At 35.3% G+C, this 26,437-nt stretch overlaps 1 protein-coding gene across 2 annotated transcripts in view; it reads right to left on the bottom strand.

Moving 5' to 3' along the window:
- PSMD14 (proteasome 26S subunit, non-ATPase 14) overlaps positions 1 to 26,437 on the bottom strand; it is a 98,042-nt gene that overhangs the window by 63,079 nt on the left and 8,526 nt on the right. Inside the window, exon 3 of one of the 2 annotated variants that reach the window (XM_007183174.3) lies at positions 25,844 to 25,895. In XM_007183174.3, coding sequence (XP_007183236.1) covers positions 25,844 to 25,891 — 48 coding nt within the window. In that variant the 5' untranslated portion in view covers positions 25,892 to 25,895. Of the gene's footprint in view, positions 1 to 9,848; positions 9,910 to 25,843; positions 25,896 to 26,437 lie in introns of those variants that run through there. The other variant, XM_007183175.3, reaches the window with a different exon arrangement.

Below are 26,437 nucleotides of genomic sequence, written 5' to 3'. Positions count from 1 at the left end.
ACTACCCTAGCTTATTGCCTTGAGACAGTTTCCAGGCTACGGTGCAGGGGAAAGGAAACCAAACAAAGACTACTGGACTCTCTAAATTGGGATGTTAAGAGCTGAGATTACTGGGATACCAAAGCAGCTAGAGTTATCAGGACAGACTACCAGAGAGAAAATAGCTGCAAAGGGAGAAAAACCTTGGGATCTTCTGAGGGTCCTCCTTGAATATTCAACTGAGTACTAATCAGTGCAGGTATATGAGGAAACTACTTAAGGCTGGGTTAAGAACACCCAAAAAGATTAGAGGGAGGAGTACCTACCTCTCACATAGCACTGGTAATAATGCTTTTCCCATCAGCCAAACAGAAAAACTTTAAAATGCACAAGGCATTGATTAGACAGAAAGGTCTTGCCTCAGTAGTAGAAATAATGAGCCCAAGACTAAGCACTGTTCCAGTCTCACCTAACAAATTTTAAAAGCAAAATAGAAAGAATCAAACAGGTTCCAAGTAATTTAACTGTATCCCATAACAAGTATCAAGAATATTCTATAAAAATAAAAAACAGCCAACATACAAAGTAAAACTCACAATGTCAGGCACTAGTAAAAAAATTACCAGGCATGCAAAAGAGCAAGAAAATATGACCCACAATGAGGAGATAAATCAATTAATTGAAACCAATCTGGAACCAACATAGATATTAAAATTAACAGACAAGGACATTAAAATCTTATTATAACTGTCAAAAAGTTAAGACATGAAAGATATAAAAATGACCCAAATTAAACTTCTTATGATGAATGCCACAATACATCAGTGGCAACAGGATAAAATATGCAGTGAATTTAGAGGGGCTTGGGGGAGCTCTATCTCTAGGGTGTCCATGGGTGGCCAAAAGATAGAAAAAAATGCTGTAAGATGAAAAATATATTGGATAGATTTAATGAAAGATCAAACACTGCACAAGAAAAAATTGAGTGAACTTGAAGACACAGCAATAGGAAATGAAACACAGAGACCAAAGACATTGGAAAAAAATTAACAGAGCCATCAGCAGGGACAACTACTGTAAGAAAAATATACATGTCATCAGGATCCTTGAAAGGGTGGGAAAGGTGGTAGGAGGACAGAAAAAATATTATAAAAAATAATTTCAAAATCTGTTGAAACTTGATGAAAATAATAAATCTACAGATATGGGAAGGTCAACAAACCACAAGCACAAGAAATATGAAGAAAACTATACACTGCATATCATAACTAAAAACCAGTGATAAAGAGAAAAATCTTTAAAGTATTACAGAACAATAAGGAGAGATACTGAGATCAATGAAACAGATTTGAAAGTTCAGAAATAAATCCCAACATTTATGGTCAATAAATCTTTGATAAAGGAGCCAAGACAATTCAATGGGAAAAGAAGAGTCTTTTCAACAGATAGTGCTGAGAAAACTAGATATCTATATGCAAAAGTATGACCTCACACCATGCACAAAGTGGATCACAGAACTAAATGCAAGAGCTAAAAATCATAAAACTCTTGGAAGAAAACAGAGGAGTAAATCTTCATGAACTCTGGCTAAACAATGATTTCTTAGTATAACATCAAAAGCACAAGTCATAGGACTTCCCTGGAGGTGCAGTGGTTAAGACTCTGTGCTTCCACTGCAGGGGGTGCAGGTTCGATCCCTGGTCAGGGAACTAAGATCCCACATGCTGCGCTGTGCGGCCAAAGGAAAAATAAAAAAGCACACATCATAAAAGAGAAGGCTGATCATCATCAAGAAAGTGAAAAGAGAGCCCACAGACTGGAAGAAAATATTTGTAAATCATATAAGGAGGCTTGAGTCCACAGTATATAAAGAACTTCTACAGCTCAATATTAAAAGAAAAATAGTCCAATTTTTTTAATGGGCAGCAGACCTGCATTACAAAAAATGTTATGTCCTTCAGGCAAAGGAAAAATAATACGAGATAAAAATACAGATCCACACAAAAGAAAGAACACAGGCAATGATAACTACATAGGTAAATATATGATTTTTTCTTATTATTTAAATCTCTAAAAGATAATGCACTGCTGTGAAAAATAGTATGGCAGTTCCTCAAAAACTTAAAAACAGAATTAACATATGATCCAGCAAATCCACTTCTGGGTATATACCCAAAAGAATTTAACACAGTGATTAGAACAGATATTTGTACACCAATGTTCACAGAAGCATTATTCACAATAGCCAAAAGGTTGAAACAACCCAAATGTCCATCATCAGATGAATAAACAAAACATAGTATATCATACATGGAGTATTATTCAGCCTTAAAAAGGAAGGAGGGACTTCCCTGGTGGCGCAGTGGTTAAAAATCCGCCTGCCAATGTAGGGGACATGGGTTCGAGCCCTGGTCTGGGAAGATCCCACATGCCACAGAGCAACTAAGCCCGTGCGCCACAACTACTGAGCCTGCGCTCTAGAGCCCGCAAGCCAGAACTACTGAGCCCGCATGCCCTAGAGCCCGTGCTCCGCAACAAGAGAAGCCACCACAATGAGAAGCCCGCCCACCGCGATGAAGAGTAGCCCCTGCTCACCACAACTAGAGAAAGCCTGGCAACAACAAAGACCCAACACAGCCATAAATGAAGGAAGGAAGGAAGGAAGGAAGGAAGGGAGGGAGGGACGGAGGAAGGAAATTCTGACACATGATACAACATGGATGAACCCTGAAGACATCATGCTAAGTAAAATAAGCCAGTCACAAATCGGCAAATATTGTATAAATCCACTTACATGAGGTACCTAGAGTAGTTAGATTCATAGAAACAGAAAGTATAATGGTGGTTGCCAGGGGCTGGAGGAGAGGGGAATGAGGAATTATTGTTTAATGATAGGTACAGGGAAGATGAAAAACTTTTGGAGATGAATGGTGGTGTTAAGTGCACAACAATGTGAATGTACCTAAAGCCACTGAACTGTACACTTAAGAATGGTTAAATTGGCAAATTTTGTTACGTATATTTTACCACCGCCACCAAAAAAAAAGACTACTCAGACAAAAATAATAAAAACATACTACAGATTTTATAACAGGTGAGACTAAAAATTATAACAACAGTAACATACCAGAGGAGATACAAAATATACTATTTTAACATTCATATGCTATAAGTGAAGTAATATAATAACACATGAAGGAGGTAGAAAAGGAAAAAGCAATAAAAGAACAAATGAGAAAAATACCAAGTAAACAGCAATATAATAGATTGAAACTTAATCATATCAATAATTGCATTAAATGTAAATAATCTTAAAATTTCAATTAAAAAGCCAAGATTATCAGAGTGGATTAAAAACAAACAAGACCTACCTATATAGTGCCTACAAGAAAGTTACTTCAAAGAGGAAGTAATAAAGACCCAAATATATTAACATGAAAAAGATAGGAAAAGATACACCACATTAATAGTAATCAAAAGAAAGCTAGGATGCTATCAATTTCGTAGCAAAAACAGTACAAGGGCTAAAGCAGGTCATTATATAATGATAAAGGGTCAATACACGAGCGTCTCAAAAGATGCAGAAAAGAGACTTGACAAAATCCAACATCCATTCCTGATGAAAACTCTGACAAAGTAAAAATAGTAGAGAACTTCTGTAACCTGATAAAGAACATCTATTAAAAAACATACAGCTAATATCATATTTGATAGTGAAATAATAAATGCTTTCCCCCTAAGATCAGGAACAGGATAGGAATGACTACTTTTACCACTTCTATTCAACATTTTACTGACATTTACAGTCAATTTAATAAGGCAAGAAATAAAAGGCATCCAGATTGGAAAGGAAAAAGTATAACTGTCCTTTTTTTATATATACTAATTCACTCATATTGAGTCTAAATTTCAATAGATTATTATTTTTTTTAATTTATTTTTGGCTGCATTGGGTCTCTGTTGCTGAGCGGGCTTTCTCTAGCTGCAGCGAGCGGGAGCTACTCTTCGTTACGGTGCGTGAGCTTCTCATCGCGGTGGCTTCTCTAGTTGCAGAGCACGGGCTCTAGGCTCATGGGCTTCAGTAGTTGTGGCTCGCAGGCTCTTGAGCGCAGGCTCAGTAGTTGTGGTGCACGGGCTTAGTTGCTCCGCAGCACGTGGGATCTTCCCGGACCAGGGCTCAAACCCATGTCCCCTGTACTGGCAGACGGATTCTTAACCACTGCGCCACCAGGGAAGTCCCCTAAAACTGTCTTTTTCACAGACAAGATAATCAATGAAATAAAAATACTGCTTATAATAGCATCAAAAATATGAAATACTTAGACATAAACATGACAGGATATAAAAATTCTGTACACTGAAAACTACAAAAAATTACTGAGAAAAATTAAAGAAAATCTAAATAAATAGAGAGATATACTATGTTCATGGGTTGGAAGACACAATATAGTTAAGATGTCAATACTCCCCAAATTGATGTGTAGGTCTTATAAACCATCAGCCAAAACCCCAGCAGATTTTTATTTTATTGAAATTGACATACCTAATTTTAAAATATATATGAAGATGCAAAGGACCTAGAATGGCCAAAACAACGCTGTTAAACAACAACAACAACAACAACAACAACAACAACTGGAGGACTAACACAACCTGATTTCAACACGTGTTATAGAGCTGCAGTATTCAAGACAGTGCAGTACTGGCTTAAAAAGATAAATAAATAGATAACGGGACAGAATAGAGACTCCAGAAATAGAGCCATACATATAGGGACAACTGATTTCCAACAAAGGTACAAATGCAAAGGTAGAGAAAAAAATAATCAACAACTGATGCTGTAACAATTTGATATTCACATGCAAAAAATGTTTTAAAAACTGAACATGATCCATATCTTGCATCATATATAAAAATTAATCCAAAATGGATCACAGAACTAAATATAAAACGTTAAACTATAAAACTTCTAGAAGAAAACATAAGTGAATATCTTTGTGACCTTGGGGTTGGCATAAATCTCTTCGATATCACACCAAAGTATAATTTATAACAGAAAAATCTTATAAACTAGACTCCAAAATTAAGAACACCACTCTTTGAAAAACACTAACAGAATAAAAAAATAAGCCATAGACTGGGAGAAGATATCTGCAATCACGTATTTGATAAACGACATATCTAGAATACATAAAGAACTCAGAAAACTCATTAATAAAACAGCCCAGTAAAAACTGGGCAGCAGACTTTAATAAAGACCTCACTAAAAAAGATATATAAATGGCAAATTAGCACATGAAAAAATGTTCAACATCATAAGTCATTAAGAAAATGCAAACTAAAAGTATAATCAGATACCACTACCTTTTAGAATGGCTAAAATTTAAAAAATTAACCATACCATGTACCAAGTGTTAGCCAGGATGTGCAGGAACTGGAACTCTCACACTGCTAGTGGGAATGTAAAACAGTAAATCATTTTTGAGAAGTTTGGCAGTTTTTTAGTAAGTTAAACACGCACCTACCATATAATCCAGCCATTCCACTTCTAGGTATTTACCCAAGAGAAATAAAACATGTACAGAGTGTTCATAGCAGCTTTATTTGTAATAGTCCCAAACCAGAAAACACTAAAATATTTATGAATAGGTGAATGGATAAACAAAGTGCGGTATATCCAGCCAATGAAATACTACTTAGTAATAAAAGGGAACGAGCTATTGATAAACACTCAGAGAAGAATCTCGAAATATAGTAATGAGAGCCAGACGAAAAAGAAAATCTACCGTAAATTCCATTTGTTTAACAGTCTAGAAAATGAAAACTAATGTATAAAGGCAGATGAGTTGTTGCCTGAGGAATGAGGAAGAGTGAAAGGAGAGGGACTACGAAATGGCATAAATAAATCTGGCAGGAGGGGGGAGACGGATGCTCACCACCATGATTGTAGTGACAGTTTCACAGGTGTATGTATACGTGTCAAAACTTACCAAATTATGTGCTTTAAGTATGTATAGTTTAGTGTATGCCAATTATATCTCAATAAAGCTATTAAAAATAAAACAAAAATAAAAGGCTTATAAATATTTCTATCCTAACTTCTTATAACTCAAGAATATTGTAAAGTTATTTAATGCCCAAGTACCTCCTTTTGTGATCTTTCTCAAATATAGTGACTACAAAATAACACTCCTTTGTAAGCATAAAATTGAAAAAAGGCCTACAAATAGGGTAGATAATACTATCTGTCATAGCAATTCAGCAAATTCAGGCATCATGGCAAAAATAGTATTCATTCAAAGATGCCCAATTAAAACTTAAGAGCAGTTTTCTTATCTTGCAAAAAAAAAAAATCAACTCCTGAGTCTACCTACAATGTTAAGTGGTTTACAGCACCTGTGTTTACTTACACACACACACACACACACACACACACACACACACACACACACACACTCCCTCTCTCCCTCCCTCTCTCACTCCCCTTTCCCTCTGCAGTTTCCAAACCTCCTATCTCATAATTTGTAGTTCCAAAGACAGCTCCAAAAGTTAAGAGAAATTATGGTCTTAGGAGACAATCTAGTTTAGGGATGCTTCATCAAGGCTTGACAACTCACCACAACGTTATGTGCTTGGAGACAGCCAATATTTTAAAGTATTCGTTGAGTGCTGTATGACTTTACAAAACATTTTTAAATCCTCTCATCGTTTTTCTACTGATCCGTAAAACAACGAAGTGGTCAAAGAAGTATAATCACACTTTTATTGAACATACAGATAGGAACAGATACAGACAGGAAAATAAACACAGATAATTTAAACAACTGTGCAAACTACACGTCAGAACCAAATCTCCTGACCCACAGTCCAATCCCTTTGATTCATTCAGTGCATCATTTCAATTAACACAAATGTACCTTACTGTTTACACACTGAAAAATATTATTACTTACTGCTCAAAATCATCTGCAGAGGTAGCCCTGAGACCATCACCATGAACAAAGAATAACCATTTGCACTGGGCAATTCCTATAAAGTCAGTACATAAGGAAGATGATGATGCTTATCAACAATTTGATAAAACTCCTTCCCAAACTAAAATATTGTAAACAGCATAGATATTTCGGAATCAGAAAAACTAAATGTGAGGTTGAATCCTCACTACACAGCTTAAAGCTAAAGCTCACTTTCCGTTGTGAAATGGGGCTAATCATACCCACAGTACTGGTTACTATGAGGATTAAATGGTATCAACATATGTACCGCATATAATACAGTGCCTGGCACACAGCTGCTACCACTACACCTACTACTTTTAACGATAAACTTCTAATACTTAAATTACTGATGTCTATCAAAAACTAGCAATTCTAATTTCAATATAATATATATATGCTTTAGAAATAAATACTAAATTTAGATAGAAAAAGGCTAATACTTTGTTTTTCCTTTAACTGAGTTTCACTCACAAACATGCCATTTAGGTACTCAGATTAAAAACAACAAAAACCCGCCAGCACATTTCCTTTGTAGTATACACAGACATAGAACATGCTTGAAATTGGTTCTTAATCTGTATACTTGTGAAAATTTTGATTACTGCCTTTAAAAAATTAATCTAACTTTTCTTTAATAACTTTGAATAAGAAAACCATTCATATGAAGTGCAAAGGTGTTGTTAACAGATCTTAATGTTTATGAAGAGTGAAGTCAAGGAAAACTTAAAACAAGTTTATTAATAGTTGCCAGAGTATTAAGAATGAAAAACTCACCTGTGGTCAAGGAATCACAATGCAAAAAGCTTACTCTTTCAATAAAATTCTAAGGGTTTTATTTATAAGCAACATCACTGAAAATACTAAAGAAAAAAATGATATCTAAACTCATAATATACTTCCATAATCCATATAATTTTATGGCTGCTTCTAAATAGTATAAGCATCTTTATTTTCCTGTTTTCCACCAATATTCAAATATACCATAAAATATCCAAACACAAGCAATGTTGTATTAAGACAGTGATCTTGCTTAAATTTAACCATTGGCTGACAGGCAAGGCACCATGGAAGAGCTTTAAATGTACAATTTTGCCAGCTGATATACAAAAGTTCTAAATTAGCATATGAAAAGTAATCTACAGATGGCTATGTACAATTCAGAGAAGTCAAGTGAATAAAAGGTAGACACTGTCTATACTTACAAACCTAAAATGGGCTAAGCAAAGCTTTCTCAATTTTCTGCCACAATTCAACACTAAACATCAGCCTCTGGGGTTGTTATGGTCTCATTATTAAAATAATAAGTAACAGTAAAGCTATTATCTACTACACCTAATTTGAGCTCCTAGACCATTCTTGAGTCTTTTACATAAATTACTTCTAATAATCACATAATCCTGCGAAGTGGATCCTACTGCGCCTACTGTATAAATGAGGAAGCTGAGGCTCAAAGTCAACCAATGTGTCCAAGGTGATCAAGGTAAGTGGTGAAGCCTAAATTCAAAGCTGCCAATGCTGTAGTAAATATCCTTGTGAAAACATTAAGATAGGAAACAACCTAAGCATTATTGACAGAGGACTGGTTAAATAAATCATGGTTCATCCATAAAAAGGAATAGCAAACAATCATTTAAAGAAAATGAGGCAGCTTTATATGTATAAGTATGCAATGGGACAATCTCCAGAATATACTATTAGGTATGTATACTGCACTGTCTAATATAGTAGCATTGGCCACATGCAAGTTTAAATTTTAAACTATTTAAAATTAAATTTAAACATTTAGTTCTTCAGTCATACCACCCACACTTTAAGGGCTTGATAGCTACATGGCTAGTGGCTACCATATTAGGCAGCTAGCTATAAAACATATCTACCCTCACGGAATGTTCTATCAGACAGCACTGATATAGAATATCTTTGGAAGAACAGAAAGAAACTGATAACAGGTGTTTCTAGGGAAGGGGACAGAAACAGCAAGGACACATTCAACATACGCACAGTTAATTTCTTAACTCTGTAACATGTCATATACTACCTATTTTAAAACAACTATTTACTTTTTAAAAAAAATATCTTGTTTGGTTCTCAAAAAAACTCCTTGATTTATGCTCTTGGAAGCATAAAAGGCTCAGAAGTTCTAAAGCATAACAGCTAGAGGGTAAGGGACAGAAATCACCTCTCCAAGACTTCTTAGAAATACTCTTGCCCACTACCCTAACTTCATTAAGCATTCATCTATTCACAATACTATTTGGGATACCATGCAAAAGATTACCAACTTGCTATTTCTGAGGAATTAAGGAACAGGGACAGAAAAAACATCAGGAAAAAAATGCTTACAAGCTATGAAAGAGTAACTATGGTCAAAAGGCACAGGGGAAAGTTCTATTCTTTTGGGAAGAAAGGCACAGGTCACACTGTCACATCTCTCTTCTTTTCTTTTACTTCCATTTACTGCTCTGCAGAGGAGCACTTAAAAGCAACAGTCTTTCAGTTCTGCTTTGAAGTCACTTATTTTTTTCCAAATGTCGTATTTCTTCAAACGATATAGTACACTGAACACGTGAATTACTATATGCCTCAATATCCTCACCTGTAAAACAGAAACCTGTTGCCTAATCAATGTTATTCACTAACTACTGGACATTTTTGCCTAGGAGAGGGAACAGCCAAACCTTTGAGAACAAAAAAGGCACAGTGGTCAGATACTCCCAAATAACAAACAACAAAACATTTGAATTGTTACTTTTCTCTCATTGGGGGATAGATGGTCCACTCCGGGAGGCTGAAGTACCTGAGGATGGTTCAAATATATGAAAATCTACCCTGGAAGAAAAATGAATAGGAACAAGATCCCAAACCACTCACTTTCCTGCACACTGACACAGCATTCTCATTCTCTTCCTCTTCCATGGAGCTCGGCCACCGTTTAGATCTGGTCTAGCTCCAGAGCGTGCCTTTCTTTCAGCATTGCCCAAAACATACTGCCTTTCACAATGACTTTAGGCAGGTCAGAGATCTGTGCCAGGGCAGACAGAAGGGCAAGCTGGTGTCCACAAAGTGACAAGGACATGAATTTGTCCCCACACAGACTGGTGACCAGGAAGCCTGCCCAAATTTCAGGAATCTGGGTTTATGGGAAAAGAAAAGCATGATACAGGCCTAACAGGCAGGAATGTCATTCAGGGACTCCAATAGCTAATCATATCCACAAGTATTCAAGGAAGTCAACTTACTAAAGAAATCATCCTATAAAATATAAGACCAAGCAAGAAAGATATAGTATTGTGAAGAAGGACATATGACAATTATTTCCAGAAATTTATATTTCCAAGTTGTTATTAAATTTTAAATGTAATAATTACCAATATGTAACTTAAATCCTTAAAAATGTATAGGGCAGATGTTAAATTTACTTTATACAATTGCTACATAGAAACCTCAACACTTACATAGCTTAGACTATTATACATTTACTTAAGGGAGTAAGACACTTGAGACTGAGTTTATATTAATGGGAAAGTGCAAAGAAACTTGCCAACATGTGCCAGTTCCATGGCCCACAGGTAATGAGCATTGCCTGCCTGTGCCAGTCAGATCACCAACCAACATTACTATGAAGGCCATGAAAGAAGCTGTTAATACTCTGGTTTAATCTCAGCACAGACCAGAGCAGCAGATTAGGCAGAACTTTACATCAGTGGCAGGTCTCCCAAGTTCTCTTGATGCCACAGAATTCATAAGTGGGATCAGTATGTTCTAAAAAAACATGGTACTGCAAAAGGAAAAAAAGGTTCCACAGCATCAGGCAGTGTAATACTTGAAACCCCATCATCAGAGTGACAGTTTTCAAGTGCCATTTATGATGCCCTAGTCTGGAAACATCCCAGCTAACCCATCTGATCAACAATTTCACAGATGGAAGCACTTGATGGCTAATTGGCAAGTCTATTATTCAAATAAAACAGCTCTCTGTACCTCTTCTTTCATTATTACAAGTCAAGGTACAACAAGATTGGTCATTCAAATTAGCTTAATAATAGAAGCCTCCTTCCAAAAATAATTTTTTTAATGAAACCACACATTTTGACAATTAGTTTAGAGCACTAATCAGTTTCTGAATAGTAAGGAAAATGTTTTATAAACTAAAAGGAGTAAGAAATATAAACCTTCTTTAAAAAGTTGTACTATTTGTTTCCTCTGTCTTCATCAATATGTCAAGATATACATTGTCACAGGGAATAAAATGAATGAAATATTTACTCATTCCTTAAATATTTTAAAAACATTGGCCAAGTGTTACACGTCATAATGAAGGAAAATCCTCTCAAATATTTTAGGTTTCCTAAAAAATTGTAAAGCAAGAATCTTCTCTTCACCTACATTTTGCAATAAAAATTCCAGACTGTTTAAGGTTTTTTAATTTATGAAGCAAGTAGCCAGTGACAACATTATTATAGATATTATCTACCTGAGGACATGTTGTTGATGTAGATAGGCTTTGGCATCAGAAGGACTTGTGTTCCAACTCTAGCTCCACTTCTTGTTAGTTCCGTGACTTGACCCTATAATATGGAAATAATTATCCCTACCCATATAGGATTGTTGTGAGGATTAAACGAGGAGATTATATACATAGAACATCTCACATTAAAACACGGGAGCCCTCAGCATTCGTCCATTTGGCTCTCATCCCTTTCTCCACACCACTGCTATAAATTCTAGACGGGAATCCTGATACAATTGTCAAAATATGCGAGTTCTCTTTACAGATCCATACATTTGCTCCAGATCCCACTGAAACTTACATTCCCTGTTTAGAGTATCTGGCTATCTCCCTATATTGCTACAATTTTCATAGATGCCAAGGAAATCCCCAGGAAGAACCTTGTAGAAAGACTGAGCTATAAAATATTTGAAGACCTCAGTTAGCCTATAAAATAGTAACTAGGAAATGCATATAGTAACCAGAACCTGCAAGTGGGAAGGAAATAGTAGCCGGAAACTGTGGAACTAGTTATGAGCTAAAGTAAAATCAAAATTAACTCCCTATAGTGATATAGCAATATAATGGGAACAAAAATGTTTTTTACTAGGTAATAAAATAAGTAGTTTCCCATGATGTAAAAGAATACCTTTTCTATAAAACAGAAAGGGGTGCTTTTCCAAAACTAGGTTTTGTCATTCTACTATCTACTTTTGATAAGCATTTTGCTTCTAATTACTCAGGCTCTTGTGTTTACAACACTAGGTAACAAAGAACTAATAGTTAACAGAGAGATGCCACAGGCAGGTAAGAATGTAATCAAGTAAAAACAGAGGAAATGAATATACAATGAATGAGAGAAAAGTGTAACTATCATAGTCATTACTTAACTCTTCATTGTCCCTAAGCCTTCCCTTTGTGCCCAACACAGGCATTCATTCAGTCTCCTGGAAGGAAGAGCCTGTGAAATCACTGGCAACAGTTTGAAAAGCAGCACTGGGAGGCTGCCCACTGGAGACCACTGCCCTGCTCTTGTGGCATGCTTCCAGGATGCTCAACCCAGAACATATTCCACAAAGAACCACCCTGAACGTATGTTGTGGGAGAGAACACTGGCCATGTCTGTCCACATTTTAAGTGAGTATGATAACCTAAAGAACTGTCCAAATGATAATATGAACTGAAAAATTAGAAACTATGTAACACAAGTTTAAGATAGGAAACCCAAAGATCAGTGTACCAAATGAGCATGGTTACCAGTAAATCTAACACGTAAAACAATGTTGAGGGTAGGGAAGGAAAAGACATAAATTGGATTTTTATGATCGTAACATCCCATACATTTGGAGTATTAAGATTATGCTGTAACATCTTAGTTTCCTATATTAGACAGAGGTATCTTCTCTTGTTTCTCACCCCATATACCCTTCCTACCAAAAGCAGTATCAGCTGTCATGGATCCATCATATCCTTGACTTTAATTTTAAAATCTTAACATTTCATTTTTCCTCATAATTTTGATTTTCTATTTCATCAGAATGTGATTAATTTTGGAAGACAATTTCACTATAACTGAAAACACGTCACTGCTCCCCTTATGTTCTAAAGAATTCAAGCAAAGTCATTTACAGTAATTTCATATCAAGACAGAATTTAACATTCACAAGTGTCAAAGACCTTTCCCGTTGAAAGACCAGTCACAACTAGAATGTTCAAACAAAAGAACACAGATTAACTATAGTGCACCCACCAGATATTTGTTTTGTTTCCCTTTTACTTGAGAACTCTCAAGAACAGATTTGAGACTCCTCAGGAGCACATTTTTCATGGGGTTTAATAACTATTCAGAAGAATTATACTACAATGACACCTAGAAAGAGTATGCTCTAATTAGCTTGTTTTTGACCTGACCTCTTTGGAATTTTCTACAGTAGAAACATCAGCTCAAGTATATGAATAGAATAATTAGGAACTATACTTTTTTAAATAATAAAATTATTACATGACAAGAGCAGCAAATGAAAAAAAATTAAAAGCATTTTGTATTTTTCCTTTGTTTCTAAAGCAAAATCACTATTTATTTGTAGTTAAGCAAAGAAATAAAAGAATTAAAATTTCTTGACCCTTCCCTATTTCTCAATAGGAACAAAAATGGCCAAATTAATCTAACAATGTTTAGAAAGGCTCTTTGTAAATGTTCAGCGGATCACATCAGGATACTCAAAGAATCAAAGGGGGGGAAAAAGGTAACCAGAAGCACCCATCAGTATGTAAAAACTGTCAATACAGACAGGTTACAGAGCTCAGGAACATAAAGAGAACTCATAAAAAGCCTTTTGTAAACACCTGCTCATTTTCACGCTACTGCACCAGCAGTAAATAAAGGTTTTATTTCAAATGTGGCTGAAGCCACACCAGAATCTCTCCAGTAGATAAATACACAATAAAAATAAATCATAATCTGTAATTTATTTTAAAACAGTACCGTAGTAGCTTCATGTCTCCGCTTCCATTCTTGCCTTAAGTCTCATCTCCAGAGTATCCAGGTTCTTTAAAAATGGAAGTATGATGAGCATAACTCCTTTGCTCAAAAATCTCTAACAACCTCCCAACTCACTTGGAAGAGAATTTTCTACAAGGCCCTGCATGATCTAGTCTCTGGCAACTGCTATAGTGTTACCCTCTTCAACTCCAAGGAGAATATGGAATGTCTAAGTAAGGCATGAAAAAAAGTACTGAAAAATAAAATGAATTTCTGATTATGTTTTACTTGGCAGCTTTTTAAAAAAAGTTTTACTAAAGGAAAATGTTATTTAATGTTATTCACTGACTTGTTCTTTTGCTTTAATTTTTGTGGTTGTTCATTAAAAAGAGAGAACATTATTTATGAAGTGGAAATTCCTTTTTTTTTTTTTTTTCAAACATCTTTATTGAAGTATAATTGCCTTACAATAGTGTGTTAGCATCTGCTTTATAACAAAGTGAATCTGTTATACATATACAATATGTTCCCATTTCTCTTCCCTCTTGCATCTCCCTCCCTCCCACCCTCCCCATCCTACCCCTCTAGGTGGTCACAAAGCACCGAGCTGATCTCCCTGTGCTATGCGGCTGCTTCCCACTAGCTATCTATTTTACATTTGGTAGTGTATATATGTCCATGACACTCTCTCACCCTGTCACATCTCACCCCTCCCCCTCCCCATATCCTCAAGTCCATTCTTTAGTAGGTCAGTGTCTTTATTCCTGTCTTGCCACTAGGTTCTTCATGACCTTTTTTTTTTTTTCCCTTAGATTCCATATATATGTGTTAGCATACTGTATTTGTTTTTCTCTTTCTGACTTACTTCACTCTGTATGACAGACTAACTCCATCCACCTCATTACAAATACCTCCATTTCATTTCTTTTTATGGCTGAGTAATATTCCATTGTATATATGTGCCACATCTTCTTTATCCATTCATCTGTCGATGGACATTTAGGTTGCTTCCATGTCCTGGCTATTGTAAATAGAGCTGCAATGAACATTTTGGTACATGACTCTTTTTGACCTATGGTATATGCCCAGTAGTGGGATTGCTGGGTCGTATGGTAGTTCTATTTGTAGTTTTTTAAGGAACCTCCATACTGTTCTCCATAGTGGCTGTATCAATTTACATTCCCACCAACAGTGCAAGAGTGTTCCCTTTCTTCCACACCCTCTCCAGCATTTATTGTTTCTAGATTTTTTGATGATGGCCATTCTGACCGGTGTGAGATGATATCTCATTGTAGTTTTGATTTGCATTTCTCTAATGATTAATGATGTTGAGCATTCTTTCATGTGTCTGTAGGCCATCTGTATATCTTCTTTGGAGAAATGTCTATTTAGATCTCCTGCCCATTTTTGGATTGGGTTGTTCGTTTTTTTGTTATTGAGCTGCATGAGCTGCTTGTAAATCTTGGAGATTAATCCTTTGCCAGTTGCTTCATTTGCAAATATTTTCTCCCATTCTGAGGGTTGTCTTTTGGTCTTGTTTATGGTTTCCTTTGCTGTGCAAAAGCTTTTCAGTTTCATTAGGTCCCATTTGTTTATTTGTGTTCTTATTTCCATTTCTCTGGGAGCTGGGTCAAAAAGAATCTTGCTGTGATGTATGTCATAGAGTGTTCTGCCTATGTTTTCCTCTAAGAGTTTGATAGTGTCTGCCCTTACACTTAGGTCTTTAATCCATTTTGAGTTTATTTTTGTGCATGGTGTCAGGGAGTGTTCTAATTTCATACTTTTACATGTTCCTGTCCAATTTTCCCAGCACCACTTATTGAAGAGGCTGTCTTTTCTCCACTGTATATGCTTGCCTCCTTTATCAAAGATAAGTTGACCATATGTGTGTGGGTTTATCTCTGGGCTTTCTATCCTGTTCCATTGATCTATATTTCTGTTTTTGTGCCAATACCAAACTGTCTTGATTACTGAAGCTTTGTAATATAGTCTGAAGTCAGGGAGCCTGATTCCCCCAGCTCCATTTTTCGTTCTCAAGATTGCTTTGGCTATTTGGGGTCTTTTGTGTTTCCATACAAATTGTGAAATTTTTTGTTCTAGTTCTGTGAAAAATGCCAGTGGTAGTTTGATAGGGATTGCATTGAATCTGTAGATTGCTTTGGGTAGTAGAGACATTTTCATAATGTTGATTCTTCCAATCCAGGAACATGGTATATCTCTCCATCTATTTGTATCATCTTTAATTTCTTTCATCAGTGTCTTATAATTTTCTGCATACAGGTCTTTTGTCTCCTTAGGTAGGTTTATTCCTAGATATTTTATTCTTTTTGTTGCAATGGTAAATGGGAGTGTTTTCTTAATTTCACTTTCAGATTTTTCGTCATTAGTGTATAGAAATGCAAGAGATTTCTGTGCATTAATTTTGTATCCTGCTACTTTACCAAATTCATTGATTAGCTCTAGGAGTTTTCTGGTAGCATCTTTAGGATTCTCTATGTATAGTATCATGTCATCTGCAAATAGTGACAGCTTTACTTCTTCTTTTCCGATTTGGATTCCTTTTATTTCTTTGTCTTCTCTGATTGCTGTGGCTAGGACTTCCAGAACTATGTTGAATAATAGTGGTGAGAGTGGGCAACCTTGTCTTGTTCCTGATCTTAGTGGAAATGGTTTCAGTTTTTCACCATTGAGGACAATGTTGGCTGTAGGTTTGTCATATATGGCCTTTATTATGTTGAGGAAAGTTCCCTCTATGCCTACTTTCTGCAGGGCTTTTATCATAAATGGGTGTTGAATTTTGTCAAAAGCTTTCTCTGCATCTATTGAGATGATCATATGGTTTTTCTCCTTCAATTTGTTAATATGGTGTATCACATTGATTGATTTGCGTATATTGAAGAATCCTTGCATTCCTGGGATAAACCCCACTTGATCATGGTGTATGATCCTTTTAATGTGCTGTTGGATTCTGTTTGCTAGTATTTTGTTGAGGATTTTTGCATCTATGTTCATCAGTGATATTGGCCTGTAGTTTTCTTTCTTTGTGACATCTTTGTCTGGTTTTGGTATCAGGGTGATGGTGGCCTCGTAGAATGAGTTGGGGAGTGTTCCTCCCTCTGCAATATTTTGGAAGAGTTTGAGAAGGATAGGTGTTAGCTCTTCTCTAAATGTTTGATAGAATTCGCCTGTGAAGCCATCTGGTCCTGGGCTTTTGTTTGTTGGAAGGTTTTTAATCACAGTTTCAATTTCAGTGCTTGTGATTGGTCTGTTCATATTTTCTATTTCTTCCTGGTTCAGTCTCGGCAGTTTGTGCATTTCTAAGAATCTGTCCATTTCTTCCAGGTTGTCCATTTTATTGGCATATAGTTGCTTGTAGTAATCTCTCATGATCTTTTGTATTTCTGCAGTGTCAGTGGTTACTTCTCCTTTTTCATTTCTAATTCTATTGATCTGAGTCTTCTCCCTTTTTCTCTTGATGAGTCTGGCTAATGGTTTATCAATTTTGTTTATCTTCTCAAAGAACCAGCTTTTAGTTTCATTGATTTTTGCTATTGTTTCCTTCATTTCTTTTTCATTTATTTCTGACCTGATCTTTATAATTTCTTTCCTTCTGCTGGCTTTGGGGTTTTTTTGTTCTTCTTTCTCTAATTGCTTTAGGTGCAAGGTTAGGTTGTTTATTCGAGATGTTTCCTGTTTCTTGAGGTAGGCTTGTATTGCTATAAACTTCCCTCTTAGCACTGCTTTTGCTGTGTCCCATAGGTTTTGGGTCGTCATGTCTCCATTGTCATTTGTTTCTAGGTATTTTTTGATTTCCCCTTTGATTTCTTCAGTAATCACTTCGTTATTAAGTAATGTATTGTGTAGCCTCCATGTGTTTGTATTTTTTACAGATCTTTTCCTGTAATTGATATCTAGTCTCATAGCGTTGTGGTCGGAAAAGATACTTGATACGATTTCAATTTTCTTAAATTTACCAAGGCTTGATTTGTGACCCAAGATATGATCTATCCTGGAGAATGTTCCATGAGCACTTGAGAAAAATGTGTATTCTGTTGTTTTTGGGTGGAATGTCCTATAAATATCAATTAAGTCCATATTGTTTAATGTATCATTTAAAGCTTGTGTTTCCTTATTTATTTTCATTTTGGATGATCTGTCCATTGGTGAAAGTGGGGTGTTAAAGTCCCCTACTATGATTGTGTTGCTGTCAATTTCCCCTTTCATGGCTGTTAGTATTTGCCTTATGTATTGAGGTGCTCCTATGTTGGGTGCATAAATATTTACAATTGTTATACCTTCCTCTTGGATCGATCCCTTGATCATTATGGAAATTCCTTTTGTCTCCCTCCCTTCTCATGAATTTGGTATGAGTTATCCAGGCATGTGTTATACAATATGGTAGCCACTATCTACATGTGACTATTTAAATTTAAGTAAAATTAAAAATTCAGTTCTTCAGTCACACTAGGCACATTATCATGGACTCAACAGCTACATGTGGCTACAAAATTTAAGTTAATTAAAATTAAAATTAAATAAAATTTAAAATTCAGTTCTTCACTTGTTCTAGTCACATTTCAAAGGCTTAATAGCCACATGTGGCTGATAGCTATTGTATTAGCACAGATATAGAACATTTCCTTCACAGCATAAAGTTCTATTGGACAGTGCTGCTATAGAACTTGTAATACTTTTACTAAAGTTACATGCCCTTAAAAAAAAGTTACTCTATGTTTTTAAAATTAGCATTAATGCTTTCATATTGTATGTATATATCTACAACCTGAAATTTTCTCTTAATATGTTTGTAAGGCCTATTATGCATATTGAGATATAGAATCTAGTTCATTTTAACTGCTGCATAATATTCCATCATAATGCATTTTGGCACAGATAGACACTTAAGTACTTTGCAATTTTTCAGTAATCCAAACTGCCACACCCACACCAACCCTAAGGAAAAAGGCTTCCATGAGAATTCTTGCTTCTCCAAGTCTTCATTAACACTTAAAACAACAAACTTTTGTTTAAAAAACCAATCTAATACTTGTTTTACTTTTCATTTCCCTGATATACGGTGAGGTTGAGTATCTTTTCATGTTTGTTGGCAAATCTTGTTCTACAGATTATCATTTCATGATCTTTTTTCCTCTGGGTCCTTTTTGTGTTACTGATTTATGGTTCCACTAAATGTGTTGTGAATGAACGTGTCGCAAACATCTCCTCTTGCTCTACTACTTGTCTTTTAAGTTTGTTTCTATTGTCTTTGTTAGGGCAAGAGTTAGTAATGTATTGAGGGAGTCAAATTACTAATCTTCTCTTTTGAGTTCTGCTTTCCTATTTTGAGGTCATAAAGGACGAAATTTTCTTCCAAAAAATATTTTTTGGGGCTATGTACTGTGTGTCTGACATGGTCACGGGTTAGTTTATTTAATCCTTATAAGAATCATCTGAAGTAGATATTGTTAATCTCATTACAGAGATATGGTAATTGAATTTCTTATTGTGGTAAAATATACATACCATAAAATTTACCATTTTAACCATTTTTAAGTGTACAATTCTGTGGCATTAAGTACATTCACATTGTTGTGCAATCATCAGCACTATCTATCTACAGAACTTTCATCTTCCCAAAGTGAAACTCTGTACCATTAAACATGAACTCCCCATTCCACTACAACCCCCAACTCCTGGCAACCACCATTCTACTTTTTGTCTCTATGAATCAGACTACTCTAATAACTCATTTAAGTGGAATCATAAAATATTTGTCCTTTTCTGACTGGCTAATTTCACTCAGCATAATGTCTTCAAGGTTCATCAATGTGATAGCATGTGTCAGAACTTCCTTCCTTTTTAAGGCTGAATAATATTCCACAGTTTTAATACACCACACTTTGTTTTATCCACTCAACCATCAATAAATACAAGTTGCTTCCACTTTTTGGCTATTGCAAATAATGCTGCTATGAAATGGCTGTACAAATATCTGACTCCCTACTTTCAGTTCTTTGGGGTATATACCCAGACATGAATTGCTGGATCATATGGCAATTCTGTTTAATTTTTTGAGAAACCACCATACCATTTTCCACAGAGATCACACAATTTTACATTCCTACCAGCAATGCACAAGGATTTCTCTACACTCTCACCAACAGTTGTTTATTTGCGACATATTTTTGGATAATAGCCATCCTAATAGGTGTGTCTTCCAAAATTATAAAGTTTAGTCTTCACAGGTAGGTCTTCAATACATCTGATATACATTTTTGTGTACAGAATAATGTAAGAATCTAATATTAGTTTTCCCCCCATATAGAAAGCCACTTGCTTCAGCATCATTTAATGAACAGGCCTCTCCCCACTAATTTTTAATACCATCTCTATTATAAATCAAGCTCCCATATATGCATGAGTCTATTTCTGGACTTTCTATCTGATTATGCTGATCTACCTATTTCTATACCAATATAACACTACTTGAGTCACACAGCATTAAAATATATTTTGATATTTGGTAGAGCAGTTTCTTTTTCCTTTCTAAGAATTTATTTGCTATTCTTGGATTTTTTTCTCCTATATGAATTTTAGAATCAGTTTCCTAATTCCATGAAAATTCTGGTTGATATTTTTATTGGAACTGCATTGAATTTATGATTAACTGGAGATAACTGGCATGTGATACCGAGACTCATCATTCATGAAAGTTTATTATTTCTTCATTTATTCCAGGCATTTTCCCCCATTACTATGTTAAATTAATTCTTTCTATAAAATGTTAGACCAAAATCTGATAGACAGATAACTGAAAGAACATTTCTATTCCAAGACTCATAACAGAAACCAAAAAAGTAGTTATTGGTTATAAATATAAAATCTGTATACTGTGTGGATTTGGGAGTTATAACAAATAAAATAGATCATATCCAATTCATGAAGTTATTTTTTTAAGTCTAGCGACCTGAAATAATCCTTCAAAATGTAGCTTACATCTCACCACTTTCAGAAAGCCTTCTCTGACCACTCACATACAGTATTTTCCCTTATTTTTGCATCTGAAATTTACTGAGGTCTGTGTTAGAAAGGTACAATCTGATAACTTATAGGCAACACATATGTTTTTGGTTTGTGCTTAGTTTGGCCTATATCATGTTTCTTAAAAACCAGAGACTAAAAAAATTAGGGAATTTCACACAAAAATCATAGGATTTCTGACTTGCAGGTTGTATGTCACTCTCTCTCAGTTAAGGGAGATTCCATTTCCATGCTTCCTTGATTACCAGGGCAGGCAAATCACACACTGATTCTTAAAGCTTCCACCTAAAAGTGACCTGTTAATTTCCAACTCACACTCCATTGGCCAAAGCAAAATCATGAGCAGGCTAAGTTCAAAAATGATGGAAAAGTATAACCCTACTATGTACCTAGAAGGTTAAAGGACAAAAATATTTCATATAACTGATGACTTTACCTTCAAACTCTTTCCTCCTACCTATTCTTCAAACTACCACCAGAATTACTTTTCAAAAACACAGATTCAGTTATCCCACAGCTCTGCTTAAAAAAAATCTTCATTAAAGTACAACACTTACTGGGGAAAAAGTAAAAATCACTAAAAATGGCATTCAGTACCTTTTATAATCTACTCCAAACTCCCTGACCATCTTCTTTTCCCATTATTTCCCCTCACATCACCTATTCTCCAGGCCTTTCTCAATATGTGTTGGCTATATTCCAAAATTTAGCTCAAGCATCATTTCCTCAATTCAGTCTCACTTTCCTTTATTGGGAAAAAAATTAAGTACCACATCCTCTACAAATCACATTATTTACAATAAGCACTAGTATTGGCTAATTCAAAGTAGTTAATATGTGCCAGGCACTTGAAACATAACTGCTGTGTGTCTACTAGAATGTTAGGTCCCTAGATTAAGTAACAATGTTCTTGTTTACCTTGGTGTTCCCTATAGCATAACACCCAACACATAAAAACTCAAAATACTGGCCTAAAGAATGTAAGTACAAGACGAGATAATAAATGTCATTGACATTTTACTTAAGTTTCATTTACTTTTAAGCTTATCTTGACTCTTTCTAAAGCTAAAATGGACCAAGAGACTTAAACAAAAACTTTTAGATGGAATTCCCTAGCGGTCCATTGGTCAGGACTCCAAGCTTCCACTTCAGGGAACACGGGTTCGAACCCTGGTTGGGGAACTAAGATCCCGCAAGTCACGTGGCATGGCCAAAATATAAATAAATAAAATAACTATCATTAAACTATTAAAAAAGAAAACTTTTAGATACTGCAGACTATGCTTTGGCTAGGCCCATCTGTTGGGTTTAGTCTTGACTGCTTTTGGAAATAGTTTAGTTGCCAAGACCTAAGTTGGGATAGTTATGAAGACAACCGAGCAGTCAAATTACAGCAGTAAATACTTTTAATACAATCATCTCACATCTTTCAGTAATTTCAAGTTCAAAAGCACTTTAGCAAAGTAAATAAAAACACACATTTGAAATAATAGCTATTTGTTTACAAATTTTAATAGTTCTAATAAAACATCTGTTTCTGCTTCACTACTGATAAGTTAGATTGAAGTAGGGGATTGTGGACAGATTTAATGATTTTAGCCTGCTACTGTTCACGTATTAACATTTAAAAATGTAATATTTAAGAAAAACTTTAAGTTGTTTTATAGGTATGCATACCATAATGAAGAACTAGGAAAAAGTACCATGATAAAGCTAATGGAAGAAAAAGTCTTAAGAAAGACATTGTGAACAGTGTGATATATTAAAGTCTAGTGAAAAAAGAACTAAAAGTAGGCCAATAGACTTGGCAATTTGAACAATTCCAGTACAGTAATGAAGGAGGAGGCCAGAATATAATCTTATGAGAGTCAATGGAGGTAAGGAGGTAGAATATGTGAGTAAAAGCTATTATTTCAGGAATTCTTGAAATAAATGGAAGAAAAGGTTTAATGGCAGAATGCAGTGAAGTTCTGTTGTTTTTGGGATACAGGACACTTAAACATCTTTGTAGGCGGAGGAAGGGGTCAGTGGAGATGAGCAAGGTTTCAAGAGAGGATGGGATCAGAGAATAAGTCAAAGCATTAGCCATGGAAAAGAGAAAGGTCATTTCTAGTCAAAGAAAGTTGAGTCAGTAGAATGGATGGAAAACCCTGTTCTGCTACTATTTCCATGTCTTAAAAGAGCCATCTGCAAAGTTAACAGCAAGTAACCTGCCCCTATTTATGAGGAAATTCTCACTTTTATATTATATGGTAAGATAGTAACATTTCCCATTGATTTTTGGAGGGATAAAACAACTTCTATCTCCTTTCTACTTTTATTGGCTGCTACGCATTACCTAATGGAAAGAGTAGCTATTATCAATCCAAAGATCTTTGACTTTTCATTAAAAATAAACAATATACTCGGGACTTCCCTGGTGGTCCAGTGGTTAAGACTCCCCACTTCCACCACAGGGGTGCAGGTTCGATCCCCGGTTGGGGAACTAAGATCCCGCATGCCATGCGCCGCGGCCAAAAATTTTTTTAAAATTAAAAAATAAACAATACACTTAACTTTTTTCCTGTTTATTAAAAAATAATACACTTAACATTTCATGTTTTAGAAGTAACATCGTATCCATTTGTCAAATTAGTTTAGAACAAGAGTAAAATAAAATTTTAAGAAAAAATGTAATCATTGAACACCCAGTATTTGATAAAGGAGGTAACACAGAAATAAGAACCCCATAAATCATTCTCTTGAGAGTCTGTCATCTAATCAGGAAGATGAAACACATGAAATATCAGATTCTCAGGCAACACATTTTTAAGTTCAAATAAGAATACAAACTGAGCGGGGGACACATGCTGATTAAATTATCCGAAACCAAGGACAGGTTATTGAACCAACACTTAGTTTTCCACTCAATGCAAAGGTTTGCAGTGGTCATTGAGATATGATGTAACTCAATCGGTGGTCAGTCAACCCATTATTTCATGTCCAACAATTTCCCAGCATGGATTTCTGGCATGGATACATAATTTACTGCATCTACTACTTAAGGAAAAAGTTATTTTGGTATTTAAATTTGATGCAACTTCCCTTAAGAATTCTACTAAGGCAACATCTTTACCTGTAATTTGCAGGTAAATGTGCAGTATCTACATACCACCTCAGTTCACTTCTGACACTTTCATATGCCTACACATTGTTATTGCTAATTTCAGAATGAATTAGGGAAATTCTAGAAGCTACCTAGAATGTTTGCAAATGTATGGAAGCAGCTTTAGAAGGGTCAAGTTCAGAGAGGCTTAGGCCTCTTAAGAGAATGTATTACACAGATCTTACAAAAATGAAGAATCATGAAGAAGCACGCTTACAGTAAAGGAACATGAGAAATATTCAAAACTAACAAAAGTAGGGGCTTCCCTGGTGGCACAGTGGTTAAGAATCCGCCTGCCAATGCAGGGGACATGGGTTCAATCCCTGGTTAGGGAAGATTCCACATGCAGCGGAGCAACTAAGCCTGTGCGCCACAACTACTGAGCCTGCGCTCTCGAGCCTGCGAGCCAAACTACTGAGCCCGTGCCCTAGAGCCCGTGCACCACAACTACTGAGCCCACACGGCACAACTACTGAAGCCCGCACACCTAGAGCCCGTGCTCTGCAACAAGAGAAGCCACCGCAATGAGAAGCCCACGTGCCGCAATGAAGAGTAGCCCTCGCTCACCACAACTAGGGAAAGCCCGCATGCAGCAACAAAGACCCAATGCAGCCAATAAATAAATAAATAAATAAACCTCACTGCTTAAAAAAAAAAAAAACTAACAAAAGTAAACGAAAAATAACTGAAGTCTGTGCAAGGATGCAATATAGGATCACAAGATGATTTCAACTTTCTAAAAGGAAAAGGTTTATTAGTCATAAGCCATGATAGACCCTTGTAAAAGTACCTACAAAACATTGAAAATTTCATGAAATCTCAAACAAAACTATTTCTTAATAGTCAAAATATTAGACTACTTTGAATAAAGGAAGACAAGTCATTGACAGTGATATGGAAATAGGAAAAAGCTGACAACTAAAAGTGTTCTTAAGGTGGGTTATAAAAATAGTCCCAAAATTTGGACATAAAATACATTACATAAAAGTCTAACACAGTCATCTCTTTTGTGAATGGAGGACTGGAAAGATAATCAGTGTAGAATTCAAAAGAGGCAGAAATTTCTTCTTTAGCTGAAAGCAGAGAGAATATCCTGAGATAGAAATCTATCTGGAGGTCATCTGCCCCAACAGTATGGAACAAGACAGATGATAATATTAAAACAACTGAAAATTCACTTAATTTTAATAAGAATGTAAAAGAAACCATATATACCAAATTTAAAGAAAAGAGAGGTATTACTTATTAATTCATCCATGTATCATAATTACTAGAAGGAATTTATCAGTGTTAAGATTGTACATACAAACATTCTATGGGTTTTCTGGATCTTGCCAAGAGTATGCCATGTTTACTTTTTCATGTGTTACTTTTAAAGTCTACATTGTAAACCCAGAAATAAGATACTTTGAGTCTTTTTTTTTTTTTTTAACCAAAAGGCAAGTTTGATAATCTCGCATATCCCAAAAGTTTAAATCAAAGCAAATAGATAAAATTCTTATTCCTAGGAGAAAATTAAATTAAGAAAATAGAACATTTTCTCCACAAGTTATTTAGTGTTGGAATACAGTAACCAGCAGTAAGGGAAGCTTCTTACCATAAGGTTATCTGTGAGGCGATTTTCTTGGGACTGATTTCTTTCTCTTTGGATAACTAGTGAAAGGCTTATAGTTTACACACAAAGAAACACTTAGAGTCTATATACTAACCTGGCCCAGTCCAGGCATACCTCCTCCAAGTCTAAGAAGTCTGTCCATATTTCTAGAAAACAGAAACAAAGAAAAACGTTCCTAAGCACAAAAGTGTTTACTCAATTGCTATCTACATAATTCACCTTCAGTCACTCAGTATGTCAAAAATATTGGTGGTAATTACAACACAACATCAGACTTCCTGTTAATTAACACCACATATTAATTCAAGAAGCTGTCTTCCATGCTAATTAACAGACCTTATTTTACTGCTTTGGTTTTGGGTTATCCCCAGTTTTAAAGACAAGCAATCTTAGCATACTTTCAAAACTTTGCTATCATTAAGTTAATTATATTTTCTTATTGTTACCTAATAAAGTACCTGAATGAGGAAAAAGTGCCTGAAATGCTTATCATATGTATGATTGAATTTCCTTCAATTTGTCCAGAGTGTACAAATAAAAATCCTCACTTTTAAATTAAATTTTAACATCCTCATTAGTAAGTTCTGTGCTAATTAACTTACAGCTTGTCAGTTATCATCAAAACTACATGTGAAAGACATTGTGAGCAGATTATGGATCTCTGAATTAGCATCAAAGGCTTTTTAAA

The sequence above is a fragment of the Balaenoptera acutorostrata genome, chromosome 8 (assembly GCF_949987535.1).
Source record: "Balaenoptera acutorostrata chromosome 8, mBalAcu1.1, whole genome shotgun sequence".
In the NCBI taxonomy this organism is placed as follows: Eukaryota; Metazoa; Chordata; class Mammalia; order Artiodactyla; family Balaenopteridae; genus Balaenoptera; species Balaenoptera acutorostrata.
The sequence above is the reverse complement of the archived record's forward strand: the minus strand, read 5'-3'. Positions and strand labels throughout refer to the sequence as shown.